This window comes from Monopterus albus, unplaced genomic scaffold (genome assembly GCF_001952655.1).
Source record: "Monopterus albus unplaced genomic scaffold, M_albus_1.0 scaffold36.1, whole genome shotgun sequence".
Classification (NCBI taxonomy): domain Eukaryota; kingdom Metazoa; phylum Chordata; class Actinopteri; order Synbranchiformes; family Synbranchidae; genus Monopterus; species Monopterus albus.
The window spans coordinates 1,356,697-1,378,498 of record NW_018127916.1 but is presented as its reverse complement, the minus strand read 5'-3'; the positions used below and the strand labels follow the sequence as shown (position 1 = coordinate 1,378,498).

Genomic DNA, 21,802 nt, shown 5'->3' with positions numbered 1-21,802 from the left:
ATGGTAAGGAACTGCCTGAATAAGAACGCAGAGTGTGAGACTGCATAACAGAGAAGTCAAAAACAAATAAAATTGTATGAATTGTGCAGGATTTGTAAGTACTTAACATTTTAGTCATGCTGACCAGGGGATTTTCACTTTGTTGTATACTTTATATATAGCCTCACCCGACAGATACACATGCATATTCCCTGCTGTCATATCCTCTGTCTCTAGGAAGATGAGCTCACTGTCATGGTATACTTCCCACAAATGGATTTTTAACCCCGTGCCTCCTGGGGGATATTTGACAAAAGGCTTTAACTGATTTAAAATGAATAATTATGAGGCCTACTTCTCAACAAAGTCCATTTTTATTCATGGTTGCTTACACTCTGAAGCTGTAGTCTTGGGGTAACTGGGCCTCACCCCTCCTTCCCTGCTGGTCTGAGGGGAAGGAGCTGCACTGCGGCTGTCCTTTCATCTTAGGCCTGAGTGGGCTTGATGTCTGCCTCTCCCTGCCCAGCTCTGATGCACCTCAATCGGATGTGTAGCCATGCAGGAAGTGGAGGCTGGGTCACGGTGACCACACACAGCACACCTGTTCATAAGGAGCTGCATCCAGTATGGCTCCAATAGCTCGTCAAGTGGAAAAGCCAGCACTCTCTTTAATCCACCTGCCTTCTCTAAATGTTGCTCTCCCTCTACCTCTGCTCTTTCTCCTTTTCTCTTCCTGTCCAGTCACCAGCCTCATTCCTACCGTTACTTTCTCCTCCATCACAATCATATACATTTTTTTCTAATCTGTGTATGTCTTTAATCAGGCATGAAAACAGTTGGAATATATCATATTGTTGCATGTACTGCAAATGAATCTTAATGGTGCTCCTTTATTAATAATGTATTGGAGCTGATTTCATTTGCCTTTATAATTAGGCCAGGTAATGAATCTCAGCAGGGGAGACTGTGAAACCATTAAAAAAATCTCATAAAGAGGTGGAGGGGGGTGAAGAGGAGGAGGGGGAGAGGTAGATATGCCACATCATAGCAAGAAGATTTTTCCCGTTTGTAGATTTTGTGCTTTCCTAATTTCTCTTTGGGTGAACACTCTGCTGACTGACACTCTAATTAGATTAGGGCTGCATGCTCTCTGGGCATATTAGGAGAAATGTGTTGCATCTTAAACTAGTGGGTGGAGAAGTCTGTCAAATGAAGAGAAAAGGTGTTTATGCATGAGAGACGGTGCGTTTTGATTAAATTTGTGTTTCTGTGTGTGTGTGTCGTTTGGGGGGTGGGGCGCTGTAAATGCATAATGTTTTTTCTGTTTGCTGGCCACTGAGTTTTTATATGTGTTTATTAATGGCAGGTTCTATACCTGGCCCAGCCCATCTGCCTGCCTCGTCAAATTGGTGACATCACAGAAACTCAATGGTGTGCCTGTTCCCTCATAGCGGCTGCCATCGCAGCTGTTACCGGAGCAATGGGAGGACCCCACTGTTCCTCACATGCACATGCGTACACATATTCAAGCCCTTTCCTGGTCTAACTGCAAAGCCACTTTTCTGACCACTGCCAGACATTATGGATGTCAAAATGTTGATCGTAACAACTGTTGTGATGGTCGTTCAGGGTTTTAAATCCATCAGAATGAAATGGTGTGTGAAATAGACATTAAAGTGGTGAATTGCCACCGATTTCTCAAGGTCAGGTTCCCACCCCTCTGTGACGCTCGACTATTGTGTTAGCAGCAGAGTCATCCCAATGCGACACAGTCATTTTGAGGCTGCTTTGTGATTCTCATAGGGATGAGGGAGAAACAGCGACTTTAGAGCCAAATGTCAGAACTCTGTTTTGTTTTGTAAGCAGAGAATTGGCAGCAAGGAAGCCGAGCACTATCATCAAGCCCCTCTGGATTTCATCAGAAATCTATTCAGGAAATCAGGAAACAGGCCTAGGTCGTACAGCTCTGACCCACTCTGAGTGTGTGCATAACAATGTTTAGGAAGTGATTTAAATGTTGATTTTCCATAAAGAAAGTCAAACACATTCGAACTGAGTGATATAACCTGGGTGTGTGTCAGTTCAAAATGTTGTTAGAGATGTACTGCTTTAAACCGTTTTCCTATTGGAACACCAATACCAATGTTCGTGGGTTTTTTAAAACTACATTTACACCTGAATAAGAAAAGAACCTAGGGCTATATTCAGCTGATACAGGTTGGTTCTATCGTTAACTGATATTTATAGTATTTCTTTGACTAATCAAGTAGTTTTTTTAATTGTAGAGCTGTGGATTTTGCTGACATGCCAGAATTGTTCATTTTCAATTAATAACTGTTGATTAATTTCTTGTTCCCTCACAAAGACCATGAAAATGACAAAAAGTCATCAAGCGGTGCTTTAATAAATCAAGGCCTTACTGATTGGTTGCTTGTCAACCAAGAGAGTAGGGAGCCCTGCTAAAGTCACTGTTCAGCTTCTGAGTCGAGACTCGGGACAAAACCCAGGCTGGTTAAGTGCTAAAATGAAGTTTACTCTTCTAGCACAGGTATTCAGATAGGTCAGATGATGTTAAGCCACTTGCAGCTACTGTTTATTTCTTTAGATGTTACTTTTGTTACTTTTGTTTCAGTGCACCAGTCGATGCTGCTGGGTATTCATGGTGAGAGTTGCTACAGTATGTTTTTTAGCAGTGTAGTTTTGTGGTAGAGATGGTGTGGACTGAATTACACCAGATTAGGCTTGTGCACCATAAACCAGTTTTATGGCAATTTTATATATTGTGGCAAATGAACATTTTGAGTAGCTGAAATGTAATTTGATATCAGAAATAAAAGTTTTCAGTAGTCATATAAATTGTAGCAATGTCTAATGACTCCTGTTGAGCTATTATATGATAAAACAGCTTGGTGACATCTGTAATGTCATTATAGAGTGGCGTTATAATTGCATGATGTATTTGAAGATATCAATTCTCCAGTGTTAACTTGAGTTATGTATTATCAGGACCTTTTTTTATAGTGGAGGAGTTTGACCTTTTTCTAGAAATAAAACTCAGGTGCTTCCTTTCTGTTTCATAATGTTGTCTGAATCAGAGAGGATTGAGTATGACCACATCACCATCGACTTTATAAGCACCATTTTTTAACAGTAATGATGCATCATGGGAATGTTGGATAGTTCCAAACATTAGGAGCAGTGCCATACAGTTGCATTGACACTGGCTGCTATCTTCTAAAGTAAGAAATTAAAATCAATGCTGCAGCAGTAGTTATACTTGTGACATTTTAAGCTAGCGACATGTCAAAACCTTTTACAACCTTTTGACTCTCTCAAATATTGTTGCTTTATTATATTAGGTAGTTGGCTAACTAGCTAAAATAGTTGAGCTATCTGCAACAACAGAACACTGGTTTACAAGGCTGTACATTATCTCAAGTCTGGATCATTTTAAGCTAACTTTCTAATTCAAAATATATTATCATAATCTATTTGTTGGACCACTCTATAGAGGCTGATAATGATCAACACTGTTGTTCAACTTAAGGAGGGCTGACACAGTGCAGTATATCAGGACAGGGCACAAGACCGGATGAAAGAAAGGACAGAGAATTTGGAGATTGGAGGAAGACATTCTTTCCATCAGATTGTGATGTGGCAGCTGCTGTACGTTTGAAATGCATTAGTGCTAATAGCTGTACCATTAGGGGGGAGAGAGGGCACTCTGATGGGTTGCCGTGATGAAACCAGGGAGTGGGGCTGACAATAAGAGGTATGGAGAGAGAGAGAGAGAGGTGTAAGTGAGAAAGCAAGTGAGTGAGGGAAGAAGGTATAAGAGACAGAGAAAACGGGAAACAGAGATGGAGCCATCTTCCAGGTCATTTACTGCAATCATCACTCTCTAATCAATCAAGCCTTTCATCATAGGACAACACAGTTTCTCCTTTTGCCTCTTTCTCTCTCTGTCTCCACTCAGCCGCTCACTCTTATATATAACACAGTATTCATGTAGCCTCATTTTTGCTCTTTGCACATGTACAGTATGTTCACCTGTATATTTGTAATACCCATAACACTCATGCAGTACATAGGCCACAGTGTTCACCCTCCTATTCTAATAGCCTTTGCTGTTCTGAATCATCCTTTGCCAATTTTTTGAATTAGATTTTGTAGATTTTCCTCATTATTAGGTGGGGATCCATGGTAACTACATTTAGGTGGTGTTTTAGCTACATTTACTGCCTTAAAGTCACAATAGGTGTCCTCAGAGGTGTGACATGACCTTAAGTTCTACGGACGAGAGTTGCAAGGGTTTGTTCACTTGACCGAGTCTAGCGCCTTTCATAATGCCTCTATTTGAGATAATTGGCCCTTCAGAGGAAATGAATGAGAATCATTGTGGAGACACTCAGTCTAGCCCTCGAAGCAACCAGCTCCATTAGCCACAGAATACATTAGTCTTATGAGGGCTGACTTGGACAGAGTCAAATTCAGATTCTGGTAAAACAGACAGAGTTGAAGAGAAGCTTCATTTTGGCTTTGTTTCATCACTCTCTACTCTCAGCATGTTCATTTTTCTCTGTTTTTTTTGTCTTTTGGAAATATTGCCAAACACCCATTTTCATCTAACCAGGGAGCAATGTGCCATTTGTTCAAGCACATGCATTTTCATATTGGTTAGCAAATCTTTTCTTGCTGATCTGAGAATATGTGAGTTCCTCTTAGTTGAGCTGAACCAATAGGAGAATATGGGTAGAGCAATAATTAATTCCTTGAATTTCCATTTGTCTTTTTTTGTACACTGATATTGCCTGTACTGTGTTTCCTGAACTCTATCTGAGCCTCATTTTGAAAGTTTGATGCAAACCTTCTAAAACTAGAGTACAAGAAACTAGATTTTGCCAACCATCTTGTGTCAGCAGCAAAACTCAAAAGGGTCTCCACAGCAGGAGCCTGAGAGGGGGGCTATGTGAGCTCTTTTTAAATGCACAGTACTTAATTCAAACACTGATAAGCATACACAGCCACACTGTATAATCATAAATAAACTGCATCTATTTTCATTGTGAGCAAACTTCCTTACGGCTGTGCTGAGACAGAGTGCTTGCAGCCTGCCGAGCACGTAATGGAACTCATAAACAGTGTTATCACTGAATCCTGAGCTGTGGAACGGACTTCCATCTGCTCGCCACTGGAAGGAAAAGAAATGAGGAAGGGCTATGTATGTGTATTCCTATACAGTGCACACTTTAACAGAGCCTCCTCCTTATCAAATGTATCTGATAGTGTGGGTAACTCAGTGGAAGCTGAACTTAGCATTACTTATAGTCAACACTGAGTTGCATCTATAATGAATGCCAACACACCAACAAAAGGTAAGCAGGTGGTTCATGCTGGTAGTATCTGGCTGGATCGAACCATACTTGATCAGTTGATCAGACGCCTCCTCTCCTGGTGCCTTCTCTCACCTCCTGTCCACTGCTGCTCTGCTCACAGCTTTGATCAGGCTTTTGGTTGCTATGGTGACCCAACAGTTGGGTAATTTCAGCTCGTTGATTGCAGACTGCTGTAATTTGGTTAAGTGGTGCTCTCCGAGGTACGGCGTCCTGCACAGGTCCAATTTTGAAAACCTGCACCCACCCTACACCTGCAGAGCTCCGTATCGGACCCGAGCCTTTATGTAGAGTTATTTCTACATGAAATCCGGACTCAACCTGACCCGTTAACGATAGAACCAGCCTGTACCAGTAATTAAAATGCGCTTTAAGCTGCACAGTTTCTTACTTTAAAGTGCTTGAGAGTTGTGTTCTTGGAAAGGTATCTGTCGATGGACGCAGCACTTGGGCTCTGCAGCCGTTCCCTTAGTGAGGAAGTGCCTAGCCTACGTTGATGTCTGAGTGACGGGTCAAAGGTTGTACCATTTGTATCAGTTATTTAGGCTTGATAAAATTTTGCTGGATTAGATGTTTTTATGTTTATTTCACTCACTACCCACCTGCATTTAGTGTATTTTTTGCCCCTCAAATTAATATAAACATTTCTTACCCATTACATATTTTTGTGGATACCTGGCCCGGTGCAGGACTCTTCCAAGGTAGAAATGTCCTTCTCTTCTGTTTTCCCTTCTGTGTCAACTCTTTTCTCTCTGCCACCCAGTCTGTGGCTGTTCTTCCATTCCACATCCCTGTTTCTCCGCTGTAAAGACAGCCCTCTTGAAAACTCATGCTGTTCTACACAAGTAAGGAGTCACTGACAGAGTCCAGGATGACTCAGAATGAAAGAAGCACTCAAGTATGGGAACAGGTAATGAGGAACACAAAGATAGAACGGACACAGAAACAGATAAAAGGGCAGGTGAGTCACTAAGTCCTCAGTCAGCAGGAGTTTGGCCAACTGTGATGCAGTGTGCTACCCAGGAGGGAGGGTTGAGAGAGTGGCCCCCATATCTACATCCCACTGATTGATTCCCCTGCCTCACAGGAGATGGGAATCAATAGACGGAGAAATCCAGCAAGCCACGTGGCAGACCTTTCAACACATGGCCAACACCCATGAAATATTGTTTTAAAGAGTAAAGCTGCTGCCTCTTGGGCCTTCAGACTATTTTCTCTTTGTTAATTTAGAGAGCTTAGATTTGAAATTGTTGGGAGCTGATTAATCTATTGACACAAAACTTCTACATTTTGGGACCATTTTATGTCTTTTATTATAGAACTGATAGAGAGATGACAGGAAATTAGGGGAGAGCAAGAAATGGGAAATAACATGGAAATAATAACTACTGTATGGTCCTCAACTGGACTTTAAACAGTACGCTGCAGTTTAAATCCTTAGGGCACCCTGACAACGTTTTTAATCACTGAATAATCAAGTCATTAGTAATGAGAATTATGTCAAATAAAGATATGCCATAGTATAAATGACCATTTCCTGTTCTGGATCTCTATTTCCCATCAGTTCATTGTAAACATAATTGACAGTTACAGCCCTATATTGTCTTGACCCAGTTAAGTCATGCCTACAGGAACTCTATACATTTGTTGGCTGAGGCTTTTGTCTGGGTTAAGGCATAGTCTACCAGGGTGTTCCAGGAAAGTGAGTGGCCAGGTTGTCATTTTGTGAATGGTGACATTGTGACAGGCTGCTTATACTGTTGCTTGTTTGGTTTTTAGTGTTTGCTCGGTGCATTCTGTCCCTGCTGTCCTTGGTCTCTGTCTGCAGATATCTTAAAGCAGGCCTCCCTTTATCATTTGAATGCTCGAATCGTTGTGAGGGACAGCAATGCATCTGATGGAAATGATTATAGGGTTGAAAATAACAGGTTTCCCATGCCCCGGCGCTGATTGTTGATTGGCCGGTCACAGTCAGCCTGTAAGGAGAGGGTGGTGACTTTTCAGGACTATATGGACTAGCAGTGGTAAAATGGCTGAAAAACATCAGCAAAATGAAAAGCTGTATTGAACCCTCTGAGAAAAATGGAACCTGGAAGCATTTTACTCAGATAAGTGTAGCTCCAGTGTCATACAAAGCTGCAATGTGATTGGACACTGGGTACCGAATGGTTTGGGATTGGTCACCCCAGCTATGTTAGACATGGATAATTGCATTTGCTTTATCGAAAACCTCTGGAATCCAATGATAGCGGTAATATTGCCATGGCCTGTTTATCTTATTTGTCTTTATTTGGTGTTACAGCACCTCTTTTCCTGCTTCTCCTCTGATGATCAGATTGGGGGTCTTGTTTGGGAGGTGTTGGCACGCGTGTGTCATGTTGGATAGGCTTTTTATCTGTCACTGTGTCCATGCAGTGTGGTGATGCTATCAGAGTTAAAACCTGCTCCTCAATGGAGCCCTGTCAGCCAACAATGGAGAGCAGCATTACCCAGAGTACAGCGGGACACAGCCTTCTTTCCTTATCGCAGGGTTGGAATATTCACAGACTGATTTAACTGCTTTTACCAAGGGGAAGTGTCAGGCTCTGAAAGAAAAAGACTGCACAGCAGAAACGAGAGAGAGGGGCAGGAAAGAGAGAGAGAAAAATAGGATTCTGTGAACTGCAGGATATAAACAAGAGATTTAAAGACCAAAAATTGCTGATTTATGGGTGAAATTGGGGTGTGAAATATAACCATGTAATATGGAACTTTGATATTTTTAAATTACATGTTTTTCAGTTTTCAGTAATCAAGACCTTCCGCTTTATTTTTCTCTCTTTCTCTCCTCCCTCACTCCTTGTATCTCTCGGTTTGCTGCCCATCTGTGTGAAATAAATGTGCGAGTTAGAGGAGGCATGGGTCTTCTGTCTGAAGAGGACCAAGACATTGATGGGCTGTGCATGGAGAATGTCATTCACTTTGCTGAATTTGCACTGTGTACTGGAGCTTTAATCTAGGGGTAAATTTGTTTATTGGCATACAAATGAACATCTGCATGGAGCTATGCTTGGATGCCATGGTCTCAGCAGCTCCCTAATCACTTAAAAGCCTGGAGATGCAGAGCATGCCAATGAGAGGAGGGGGGGTGCCCAAGGCCTCTGTCATGCACTTCTTTATCAGAATTTCACTCTACTGTAGCTTTCTTCCTCTCTCACTCCCTCTCTTTATTCCAGGCCAACAGTTTAATTTCCATTTTGCTGGTTGACTCTTTATTGACTTGACATTATAAAGAAGCATTTTGGTAACCTTCAAGTGGTGAAGACAGCCATATTTTTCAGAGTAGAAACCTTAAATAATGTGTCTGCATTTATTTGTAAAGTGATGTGACAGCATGCTAAATGGCTTCTTTCAGGATCAAGATGCTTGGGAAAGAACTCAACACAACAACAACAACAAAAAAAAAACAGTGACTCTCAACAACCTTGTCCTCAACCATAAAGTTGAGTAAATGCCTCTCTAAACAGATAGCATTAGCATTATAACCTTTGTAAAGGTACGATTTATTGCAGGATTGTTGTATTAGACTGCATTAGTTTTAGATTAGCTAGGTGTACCTACAGTAATACACTGGCTATTGAGCATATTTGAGTGTGTCTAGAGAGCAACACTATTTTGCTGCTAGCGCATGCTGGGTCTTTCATTTAATTATAAATATAATTTAGGTACAACTAGATTTCACATTTCTGTGAATAAGCAGTGAAGGATTGGATTCTTATTCATTCCCTGAATGAGAAGCGCACCACCAAAGAACAAGTTTCATATTTTATTCATACACAACCTCTGCAATTCCAAATCTAAGTGGCCAGGGGGCTTTTAGATCTCTGACAAATTTCTACATGTCTGTGATTAATTTATTCCTGTTCGAAAATCATATTTCATGAACTCGCCTTTTCACTCTTGTGCAAACCTGCACATAAACCAAAGGAAATGAGCTCAACAAATTAGTTCCTTGTGGCGTATTGTGATTTCATTTTGACTTTGCCTCTTCTTTTAGTTTGAACACTCTTGTGTCTATATGTCCTTTACATTTCATTCTCCGGAAGTAATTGGATATAAGCCATGTACTACTTAACATTCATAAATTGTGATGCACGTGTGTGTGTGTGTGTGCGCGCACACACCGGAGTAAAAGTGTGCGAGTACATGTATGTGCTCAGGCTGGAGGAATGCATTCCGCCACTTACTGGATAGATCTCGCCAGCTAATATGGCCTAGTGTTTATCTGGTTCCAGTGTGTTGAGATCATACCATTTGGCACCTATGGGATGTGGGGATGCTGTGGAAAGAAAGACAGAGGGAGAGATAGGTAGAGACAAGAGAAGAGATTGGAGCGAGGAAGAATGTAAAGCTCCATAACAGGTTTGCTTCAAATTTTGCGTAAACTTCTCTGCAGCCAAATCACAATGTTTAGTGTTCTTTTCTTTATTCTGGTTTCATTTTCACACTAAGTGAGCAGTGTGTGTGTGTGTGTGTGTTGGCTTATACCTTATGGGCTGAAGTGTGGGGGTTAATGAAGAGCAGTAAATGAAATCCTTTATTGTGTTTGATATAATGTCAGCTTCCATTAGGGAAACTGGTGTTAGGAATGATTGCTAGACGTTTGGGGCCAGGAAAGAGGTGCATGTGTGTGTATTTGTGAAGGACTGTGTGTGTGTGTGTGTGTGTGTTTTCCCGCATGCTTGTGTGCACACCCCAGGGCATGGCAGAGGCACCGAGTGTGTTCTGTAATTATAAAATCATTAGCAGGTGTCCAGAGGAGATATGAATATAACTGTAATCTGTCCCCACCCATGATGAAGCACTTGTCTCACTCTCAAATGTCAGCCTGTCTTCAGCCAACCCACTGAGAGAGCTCACACAGCCAAATTCAAAAAATGTTGTTCCAGCAACCACATTTACTTATAACATGTACCCCCTATATATGACAGCCTTTGGTACCAACCATTTTTTCAAATCTGGGATTGTTCGGCTGTGCTTTACCAGGATAATTCACCTGTCAAGGTCCTCTTCATATGTCATGAAATTTTGGGCTTTATAAGCAGTGACCTTTGCTTGCAAGGAGATTTTGAAGTTTAAATCTGTAACTACAAGCAAAAGATGCCATTGAAATAGCATACAGTATGTACCAAAGACATGAAAATACACTGACCAAACAACCTTATAGACAGACAGAGAAGATAGACAGGCATGTGTCTGGTCAGACTTAAAAACCAGCAGGCATTGTAGCCCTGGAAAGGAGACAAAGTCACATTGTAATCTAGGGCAGAGGGGCGGTTTCTATAGCAACAGTAGGCATCTAACCTACGCGCCGCTGCTTTTGGTAAAATCTGAAATTGGCCGAGAGGAGATTGGTATTGAGGATAGAGAAATTGGGAAAGATGAAGATAAGACGTGGCAGAGAGTAGGAGGAGGTGAGACGGGGCAAAGGGAGGAGAGAGGAAGCAGATCAAGATAAGGGTGACGAGAGCACAAAGGGTAGGAGATGAGTAGAGGAACGCTGATGTAAGGGAGGGGCTGGAGATCATCACCTGACCTCAGTGTTTGTCTCCTGTTTGGAATTTGTTGGCCCCCTCAGTGTGATAGATTTAATTTACTGATAGCACTTTGTGTCGGTGGGAATTTCTCAGACTTTGTGTTCTTGTGTGTGCATCTGTTGTATGTGTGCGTAAAGGTAGAAGTGAGTGAGCAATATGGAATTACCGTCACTTAGGTGTACTTTTTTTTTTTTTTTTTTTTTTGATAAAGCTGGAAAGCGATACAAAGCCTTCTCAGTGAGTTTAGATAGTCATCATTCCATTAGACAAACACTCTACAAATGGACTTAGTTCTGTGGCTACTCTCCCTAGAAGTGGGAGACCAGTTAGGAATATTAACCCAGTGGAGTTGTTGTAAAAGAATCTCATGAGAGCCACTCACACTAGACATCCTAAGAACATGTCTGAGCTGAAGCAGCTCTGTGAGCAAGAATGGTACAAACTTCCTCCTGAACACACTGAGCAGGTCTGATTCACAGACTTCAGTAAGAAAGTATGGAAGCAAACAGATTCACAGAAGACTGGCTCCTCTGTACGCGGTATTAGGCAGGTGGTCATAACGTTATGGCTGATTGGTGTGTGTGTGTGTGTGTGTGTATATATATACACACTTACCGGCCACTTTATTAGGTACAGCTGTAGAATTGTAGGCAATTCACTGCAACACTTCTGCCTTAACATCTGTGTTTATGAAACTCAGACTGTTTCAGTTTTTGGTGAAATTGTGATAAATGTATAAATGAAGTTATATGTTTGTTATTGAGGTCATAGTTAAAGGTGATGTTGTACTGGACTACATTGCATTCGGAGGTGTTCCTAATATTCTGACCTTCTCATGTATGTAGCCGGGGAGGATAAAAATATAGACGCTTCTAAATATAATGTAATCCAGTAGTTTTGGAGTGAATTAAGTATGAGGTAACTGTTGGCTTGGTGTTGATTCAGATGTGTTTAACCTAGACCCTGAGCCCATTGAGACCTGTGACCAGCCACAGCAGATGGCCACGCTACCCTGGGGGTTGCTCAGAGGGTCATGGCGGCCTAGGACTCATCCACATGGAGCTAACTCCTGTGTGGTGTGTGGTTACATGTTGTTGCACTCATGAGAAGTGCTACAGTATAACTCCAGGTGCTCATGTTATTACAGTATGTTAAGAGTTTTTCATCATATTGCATAAGACAAAAACTTTAAACAGGTTCTAGCACAAACTATAAAAAGAGCTTATTTTACTCAGTGAATCTATAGGTGTGTGTGTAATGAATTAGAATTTTCCTTCCAGTAAATACCATTGCTGCTCCCGGTCATTTCCTGTCTTCTGTATCAGATTAAAGCTCCCTCCTTAGTTAGCATTCAGAAGCACTATTTAAACATTTCATATCATACTTCACTGATGAGTGACTCTCTAAGAGAAGTTGTAATTTCTGACTTCAGTATAAAAAGAGGTAATGTGGTTAAATTAAACACAGCCACACAAGGAGGCAGTATGTGTTACTAATGCTTATACTAAAGCTGCCAATAAGATTTTACTCTAAGTGGTGATTATTTTATGTACTTGGTGCAGGTTCAGCTGGAGTGGTGTGTACAGGATAACAGTATAATAAGGTAAACACAGCTGTCCAGCTGTGCAAACAGACATGAGCCCAATTAAACTGTTAGATGGGTGATAAATAAAGGAAAAGCCAACGTAAAATGTCTTTAAACTGTGTTGGCCACTCAGCACCTCTGCAGTGCTCCCTGGCACAGATTGTCTGAGTCTGCTGTAGAGAGAAACACCATTCTTCTGAAATGTATTGCTTCACTTGGTGTTTGATGATGGTGGAGGGTGGTGCTGTCTAACATGTCTGTCCAAAATCCACTATAGTGATTGCAAAGGCTATAGCAAAGATGTATGACTCACTTAATTTGTATGCCAATCAAACATCCAGTGATGTCTTAGATGACTGAAGCATCTGCATTGTTTCTCTGCTCATTCATCCAGATATTCTTTTATTGATCACTTGTCTGAGTATTAGTGGTAATGGCTCCTTGCTGAAGTTTCTCTTTAGGAATGTGTGGTATATTTTTGGGTCTAATATTTGAGTAAAGTTGGTGGAAGGTGTCCTTTGGGTGGGAAGAACCAAGAGTTTATGTACATAAAGCAGTCCTGAATAAGTTAAGTGAGTTGTAATGCCTCAGCAATGAGAGTAAACTCTTTACAAGACAAGGGACTAGTCTAAGCAGGACTGTGCTCCAGATCAATCTTGCCAGCAGACACACTGTTGCTCTGCCACAGTCTCTCTCCTCTCTCTGCAGAGGCGCAGGCTATTTTTATCCCTGGTATCTCTTGCCCCACTGCACCCACCACCACCCATCTCTCTCCTCTCATTTCGTTCCTTCATATTGCCCCAGCTTCAGCCCCAATCATAACCCTCCAACTTAACCCAGTGATCGGCGGTGATCCCTCCACTGAGCTCCTTTCTTTTCATCCTCACTCCTGATCTCTCACAGAGCTGGGGAGGCAGAGGGAGTGCTGGAAAGTGGGGGGTAGGGGGGCAGATTGTGCTCCTGCTCGATCTTGTCCGCTGTCATTCTCCAAAGACACAAGCATCCAAGCTAGTCTGTCCCATGTTTGGTGTCAGTGTGAGTTTTGTTCATACCATGCTGTTAGGGGCTTAGCTGAGCAGATGAGTGACTCTCTGATTAGCACTGGAAGCCAGTCAAGACCATAGTCATGGCATGTAGAGAGGCTCTTATGCTGAAGGGAGCTGAGAGGAAGATGGGGACTGACAGAAAAAGAAAATTCTTGTGCCTATAGCTAGGTGTGTTTCTGTAAAAGTTAAACAAATGCAGGGAGTGCGTTTGTGAGACGGCAAGAGAGAGATAAAAAGAGTGAAGAGCGAAATGGTGAAAGCAAGCAAGAGACAAACCGATATGGAGAAAAATATGTCAGGCTGAGTACATCAATGTGTAAGACTTACTGTGCCAATAAAGAAGACTCTCTCGTTCTCTGTCAGCCATTCTCTCTCGTCAGACCGTGACCACAGCTCTCCCAGTGAGAGTGAGTCAGTCACTGTGGTGCCCTTGAGAGTGCGTCCACTGCCATCCTCCTCATGATAATGAGGCAGGCCCCACGGACGCTGCTCTCTCCATGCAGCCCCTGCCCACCCTCTTGCCTGCGTCTGCGGGAGATAAGGATGCCAGTTCAGAGGAGAAGAGGATGGCAGGGAGGCTAACAGCCTGGGTATGGGATCTTGGCTCTGGGTAAAGGCCAGGAGCTTGTTGTTGTGGGGTTGATTCTGGTGCTTCGGTTGGTGACTGGAAACTTTAGTCAGTAATTAAAGCAAGCTAGTGCAACACAATGGCATAAATTTACATTCTTTTCCTTTTTTCATTTTTGCCCTTTCTTCCTCCTGTGAGAACTGTTTGCCTAGACTGAAAACACAACCAGCCGGGGTTGATAACACTCCCAGTGTTTTTGAGTTTGTTCCTCTTTCACTCTACTCAGTGTTACATCTTAGCTCATACCACAGCACCACACAAACTGACTTTGTTTTGTTTTGTTTTCCACAACGCGTGAAAATGTTTCGACAGTGTTTTAAACACAGGCTCGAACATATCACATACATTGCATCTTAAAAACAGCATTGCATCACATCCTTCAGTATCTCCAAAGCTGCTGTACATGTATTTGCTTTCCTTCTCATGACTGTCATTCTACAATACATCACACTACTCCTCCTGTGTTCTGTGATGCTGATTATATTCTCATGCTGAACAGTGTGACTGAATATAACCGTGACTCTCTCTAGTTTCCACTGCCAAGAGTCTGGGCTGATATAGGTGCTGCTATATCTTCTCTCATCACCTGTCTTTTCACTTTTCTTTTCTGCACAGGAGAATGCCATTTTATACTACGATTCCAAAGCGGATTCAGACTATGTGAGTACAGTACAGACTGCTTCCCACTTCCCCGTCTGCCTGCCGTAAACCCCAAATCCTACCCAATACGCTACCCACCCTTTCCTGCAACCCCACCCTACCTCTCCCCTCGGCCTCCTCGATGTTGATGCCCCCTTCCCCTCCGGTCACAGGCCCCTGGGCTGTCTGTGTATGTTAGTGAGGTGACACTGCTTTGTGGTGAATTGGTGTGACAGAGCAGGGGTTAGGCCGACGTGCATGTGCAAGTGACTTCAGCTGGCTAATTTCTAGTTTTCTCCTTCACCCTGGACCCTAACCGTGTCAGCTTTAGACCTGAACTATGGGCTTGTCAGACCTCCGTGCCCATCAAGACATTTCGCACAATACATAAGTCATATCATACTTTCATGCACCAGGATACCATTTATATTATGCATGGTATTCATATGGAAGATTATTAAGAGAATTGACTTTCAATGAATGGTCTACAGACTGGGTAGTGCATTTTCCTCCAGAAAGGCCCTGCCAGTCACTGGTTTCACCATTCCACAACTCTGGCTGCAGCCTCAAGTTCCTCCTCAGGTTAGGTCACGCTCGGAGCGCGTGCCCACTGATTCATTAAGTTTCAAGGAGGAGTGTAAGAATCCCCCCTGGATCACCAAAGCGCAAAAATATGTGAAGAGAGGGAGAGGCCAAGAGAGTGCGAAAGCGGTAGAGGAGCAATAAATCATGGCGTGATTTTCTCTTTTTGCACACCACTGCTGTGATTAATGACACAGCACTTTAGGGCCTGTCAGCACATCTAATTGGAGAACATCGGTCATCATTAACTTGGCACGCTGAAACCGAGGCAGTAACACACCCCTGACCCCCACTTCACCATCCCCACAACCATCCAACAACAGCAGCAGAGGTCATTCCTCATCCCCACAGCCCCAAATGTAGCCCCCCAGTATCTGATTCGTGCTCCCTCTGACGATGTCCCTTTTCAATTAAAGCTCTTCTGATGGAGTGAAAACATTGTACTATTAGGGAAATATGATCAAAATTTGAACAAAGGTAAGTGATTCCTAGGCTCTGTTCTTCAGCCTTTGTCTCCTCTGTTCCCTGTCCTGTACACTATACCCTGTTGGTTCCTCCTCTTGTCACTGCACCTTGACATAAAACCACAATGTGCTAAATTTAAAAGTCAGACCTGAATGGATTCCAGCATTGTATTTGCCACTTGTAGGTATATTCACAATTCCGTTTCCATTTGGGTCTTTGGATTAACTAATTATTAAACCGTCCTGTTGTCTGCAAGACAGTATTATGACTTTCAAGTCTCATTGACCATTTGGTTAAAATACACGTATTTTTGAAAAAGCAGACCAGATCAGCCCCCACACACCTCATTCCTCATAAAAGATTAGAATGTACACGGTATAGAAAACATCTCGATTGTAAATGTACACATTATTTGGCCTGCATCCCACTTTCACTTTGTCAGTCAACTATAGTGTATAAAATATACAGTAGTATTACCACTGATTATTCTGTCAAGTCAAAATAAAAAAATTTTTTTGACATATTACCTGTTTTCCTTGCTTGTTAAAAGAGTTTCCATCTGTATCTATAGTAATGACATTCTCATGCTCCTAAGTGACAGGTCTCAGGTTAGCCCTGGTTGGCTGAAGACAGGAATGAAGGAATCTACAAAATGTCATCTCTGGCTTCTTAAGCCTTTGATTAAAGCTTGAGAATGAGGAGATGAAATTAACAAATTGGGTAGCGCATTGAGCCAAACAGGTGGTGGATGGTTGAAGTAACTGAATCAATCAGTCTTTCCTGTGTGGATTTATTCAGCTTCTAATTAGATGCTGCCTTGGTTAATTATGATTGGGCTCTTCTGGGAAAAAAAACCCCCCACTCTGCTCGACATTGCCAGAATTAGTGTCAGACTGACTGATAAACAAACACCTCAATATCATAGTTAGTGCTGTTGAAAAGCCAGCATCTCTAACCCAATCAGGATTACTATTAATTGATAGTCTGTGAATTCTCACAAACTCTTTACTGTGTCAACAAACTTGTACTAAACCAGCATTAATCCAAGGATTGGGGAATCTGTATTTCTGCCACAGAAAAAAGAAAAACTTGTCTTGTTGAAGGCACATCGACATACGGACTGGAGAAGCTAGGCATCGAACCGCCAACCCTCCATTTAGGAGATGACCCGCTTTACCTCCTGACCCACAGCCGCCATGTGGTAGTTAACCTTACAGGTCTTCAAATCTGAGCTGGATACATGTCACTGCCAAACATGAATGTAAACCATCAACACAAAAAGATTGGATCTGACAAAAAGGCCGGAATTGAGCGCTAAGGCCTGCAATGTGAATGTAGCTTAAGATATCAGTCGAGCTCATCTGAATGGGCTTTGTGAGGAACTCAGATGGAAACTTTGTGGGACACTGACACACATCCAGCTTGTGACATGAAAAAAATACAGAAATGTGTTACAGCACCATAACAGATGGTAAAGACAGCCCTGTGTCACTCCTCAGCCTGTTTGATTTTTGGAATCTTAATACTATCATTCATCAGTTTTTCTAACAAGCTTGGTCAGCTGTACATTTTCACATTTTTTTAACCTAGTAGAATTATTCCTCAAAGTAAATTTTGTCAAACCTTAAAATGCTCTGATTTAATGTTAAGAGAAATTGTTTTTACCAAATCCTTAATTTAATGAGCCTCAGCCAGGTATAAACATTTGGAATCACCCTCTAATTATTGGTGTTTAACAAATGATTTGTGTGTTGTAGTCAGGTGTTTTCTCTCCAGTATATACACTTATCTGTCTTGATGTATCTTCCTGGCAATGACTGAAATGACTGCTGATCTCTGTCATAACAATGTATTGTTTCCTGCTGTATGTTGACTTTCAGTGGGACTTCAGCACAACTATCCTCTGGCTCATCCCACCAACAGCTTGTAATTGCATTTTAATAGTCCATTAGAGTTGGCCCATCAATCAATTTCTGCCATGGACATGGGGTTTTGATTTAATTTCTGCAAAAAACAAACTGTTTTTATCATGTCAGGTTCAATTAACCCTTGCTGCTTTATTAAAATAGGCGTATTGCTGTAGTAAATTTGCTTTTCAGCAGTCACAATGCATGAAGAATGATCAGTGATATGAGTTTTGTTTTATAAATATTGAAAAAAACCAAGGCTAATGAAGGATGACTAGTAAAGGAAGAGTGATAGAAGCATTGTGCCAGGCGGCTGATGGCTGCTTCTATACAACAGTCTATTAAAGACCTTGGTGCATAAGCATATATTAATCAAATGTTTATTTCCATGACTCAACTTTTAACTTTTTCTCTTGTTCTGATCTATTACTTTAGGTATGTGGTGTTTTCTGTGAAATTTCTAACAAGATTTTAGTGAATGCTCTAAACATATATAGACTGAAATCAGCTCAAGAATAAGCTGAATAAACTGAACCAGAAAGTGGGGTTGTATCTTGCTACCATTTTTTTTTCCCACATCCCAGAATCACGTCCTTCTGTGGAAACAGGCACAGATTGCACTCCACTGATAGCTTATCTAGATAAAAAGCTTAAATGTCAGTTTTGCTTGTTTCATCTTCTGCCTTTCTTTGATATCTGACACTTTCCTAATGCATTATGTGTCAGGCCTTCTCATCATGTACAATGGCCAGATATGCTCACGTGTCTGTTATGAAGCATGCCATTCATATTGGTTGTGAGACGAAACAGTGATTAAGTGGTGTTGGTTGCTAGTTATTGTTGGCGTTAATCTGTATGGCACCCCATGTCTGTGATAGTCATCACGGGTACTAACATGTCTCTCTGGTTGGTTTCTGTTCACTGATGAGGTGGAAGGAATATAAGCACCTAAATTTGAAGGCAGACAAAAGGCAGAATGAAGTCTATTTTTGTACACTGTCCAAATGCTATGTGAATTTATGGTTGAGTCAGAAAGAAAGACAATATTCTGTATGTACAAGAGCCACAGATGGGAGCTGTAAAGTCACAATGTAGGAGGTGGCAGAATGCGGTTCTGTATTTGCATGTTTCCTTCATTTTTCTGTCCACTCATTTTTGTATTCTCACACAAATTTGTGTGTGTGTTTGCAGATGGAGGACGGAGAAGCTGAGAACCCGCTGGATATCTCATCCTCTTTGGAGCTGGAGTTTATGGACGATCCCAATTTTAAAAACAAGGTCAATTACTCGTCCAGTGCAGTCCAGATTCCTACAGACATATACAAAGGCTGTAAGTATACACAAATACTTGATTAATGTTGTAGTGACCGAAGGTTATTGAGTTTCTACAGTTTAAATTCACGCACTAAAAATGGCCTACCTGCTGCAGAGCTGTCTGTAGACGTTTGCCATACTGACTCATATGGCTGAAAATCTGCATAGCATAATTTCTCTAAATAATGCGTACAATAAGTGTGTGACTGGGCGTGGACCTTTGGTGCAGGTCTTCCCCCTTCTGTGTCCCTCATCCCATCTTCCACAGACCTACTGAATAAAGGCTAATGCCCCCCCGCCAAAAAAAGAGGGAGCCACTTCCAAGATATAACACAAGGACACGATAAGAATTTGTAAAATGTATTTTTTATTTTAATGTCTTTGCTGTTTTGCATAGTGAATAATATGAACTACACAGCTAAGACGTCAGTCCGTTGTATTCACCTTGAATGTCATGTTTACATTGTGCATTCTGGGCTATATATAAAAGAACTACGGGCACAATCAGCAGTTTTATCTGCATCATACTGTACATGCACAAAGACGTTTCATCCTGGTTTCCATGAGAGATGACAGTCTTCTGTCTGGCTTGACCTCTCTCCCCTCTCTCTAAGTACATTAGCTCAATCTCTCTCTCCTTTTTTTGTATCAGCCAGCACTTTAGCAGACTAACATAATTTTAGATGACAGACACTGTCTCACACCAGGTTTGTATTGGTCCCCCCCCCCGCATGGTCTCCCCTGCTCATAGACTCTGCCCTCCTGCCTGGCACCACGCTCCCCCTGCAGGCATAACACCCTCCTTAGTCTGCAGCTGCCAAATGGACAAAAGGGAACACATGTACCTTCCAGGACACTGATTTTGCTTGGCGTGTTACTTCTGTCTCTTTTGAACACCCTCTGCCTGCCTCTTTAAAGACTCAAAACCAGAGCATGTGCAGACAGACAGTCATTTTCACAGCCACAGTTTTTTTTTCTTTGTTATTATCTAGCTCGTCGCCTGCTTTGTTGAACAGGCAGTGTATGGCACCTGTCTGTAACAATGCCTTCCAGCTGTGTCTCCACACAAATCTTGTCAGAATTAGACACTCTTGGTTGAGGAGGAGATGTCAAAGGCCACAGCTAACTCACAAAAGAGTAATCAGGCCTGCACATTGTTCCCAGAGCCATTTTGTGCCAGCTCTGGTTCCCAAGTCTGAAGATATGAGTCAGAGAATAAAGGCCTCTTGATTGTGCCTGGTGCAGACTAGAGGAGTAGAGTGGCACAGCACATGGAATTAGTTTTTTTTTTTCCACTTCTGTGTAAAATGTTTATTGTTGATGTTGTTTAGTTAGCTCCCATCGCGTGGTCTGCTGTACTGAGATTGTCAGCTGCAGGTTTTGTGCCAATTCCATTATGAATACGTGTGCTGTGTTTTAGTCGTTGGTCATAAATAGTGTTTAAAACCATGTTTGTTGCCCAAATATACAGTAATTCTTAGAAACACTTTGCCACCAAGCCAAATACCCCCTGCACAAATGTACATATTACAGACTTCATTCGGGAAATGTTGAACGTACAGTGTAATTTAGACAATGCTAAAGGGCGACTGCGATTTTACACATCAAAATCTGCTTACAAGTCTTGAAGAGCACTACGCCTTAGGTGAACAAAGTTGCAGAAAGCCATTTGTGGCTCCACAGGGAGCTGCGTGAGATCTGATAAATTGCCTCATGTGACATTGGTGTCGGTTGGAGCGAAACGTCTGGGGGTGTTGAGTCAGAAAGAACTGTGCTTACTAGACCTGTGTAGCCCAGAATAGCTTGAAGCTAGAGGCTTGAGTCTACTTTAGCCACCACTACTGTAATACACCTGAAACTTTGACCAACCTGTCAAGTGTCATGACGCATTATGGGTAATGCAACTGCAAGGATTTCAGAAGGAAGAAAATTACATTGATGAAGAAAATGATATCTCTGGTTCTGCTCCATCATTTTTGGCACTCTAACTAGCTTATCATGCTCATGTCGTGGGAGCTGCGTTTGCTTTGGAGAAATGTTAGAAGTGGATTGGTGTCTCTATGTGGTGTTCTGCTCTGGTCCCACCAGTGGGAGTCTGCCAGGTGCCTTGGAGACGATCTCTGAGGAAGCTAATGTGGGCGGATTATTGTCCTCTGGGTCTGGAGAGGTCTAGATCTGCAGTATATCTGTGGGTTTAGGATTAGCAGAAAAGAAGCAGTGTGAGTGGGAAGATTCAGCACTGGTTCTTCAGGGGGAGGCTGGAGCAAAAGCAAAGAAGAGAAAACTGTAGGAAGAATAGAGCTCAGTCCAAGGTACAGCATAACAGTTATTGTGAAAGTGTGGATTACTAGCACCATGCTAATAAACAAGTAGTTGGAGTAGCTTTGTTTGATTTGTCCACATTATTAAGGCACTGGGAAATTTGACTGTTTTTCATAAAATGGCATCAATGGTTGCCCTTGATGATGAGTTGAGAGATGGGCACAGATAGAGGGAAGGACAGAAAAGGGGTGAGAAGAGAGCAAAGCAGAAGAGACACTTTAATAATAAAGACCATTTAGTGCAAAAAACAAGCCTTTTTTGTGATCCTTTCAGCAGCTAAATGAGGCGGTGTATGCGTCCTGGTTTGAGTTGTCTGCTAGGCCCCATGTCCGTTTATTGAGATTGAGAGTGTTCCCTGAGTGCAGT

At 42.0% G+C, this 21,802-nt stretch overlaps 1 protein-coding gene across 1 annotated transcript in view; it reads left to right on the top strand.

Annotated features, from left to right (window-relative positions):
* Positions 1-21,802, top strand: part of LOC109959020 (voltage-dependent calcium channel subunit alpha-2/delta-2-like) — a 123,998-nt gene that overhangs the window by 64,006 nt on the left and 38,190 nt on the right. The window contains exons 5-6 of the mRNA XM_020598072.1: positions 14,823-14,867; positions 18,992-19,130. Coding sequence (XP_020453728.1) covers positions 14,823-14,867; positions 18,992-19,130 — 184 coding nt within the window. The remainder of the gene's footprint in view (positions 1-14,822; positions 14,868-18,991; positions 19,131-21,802) is intronic.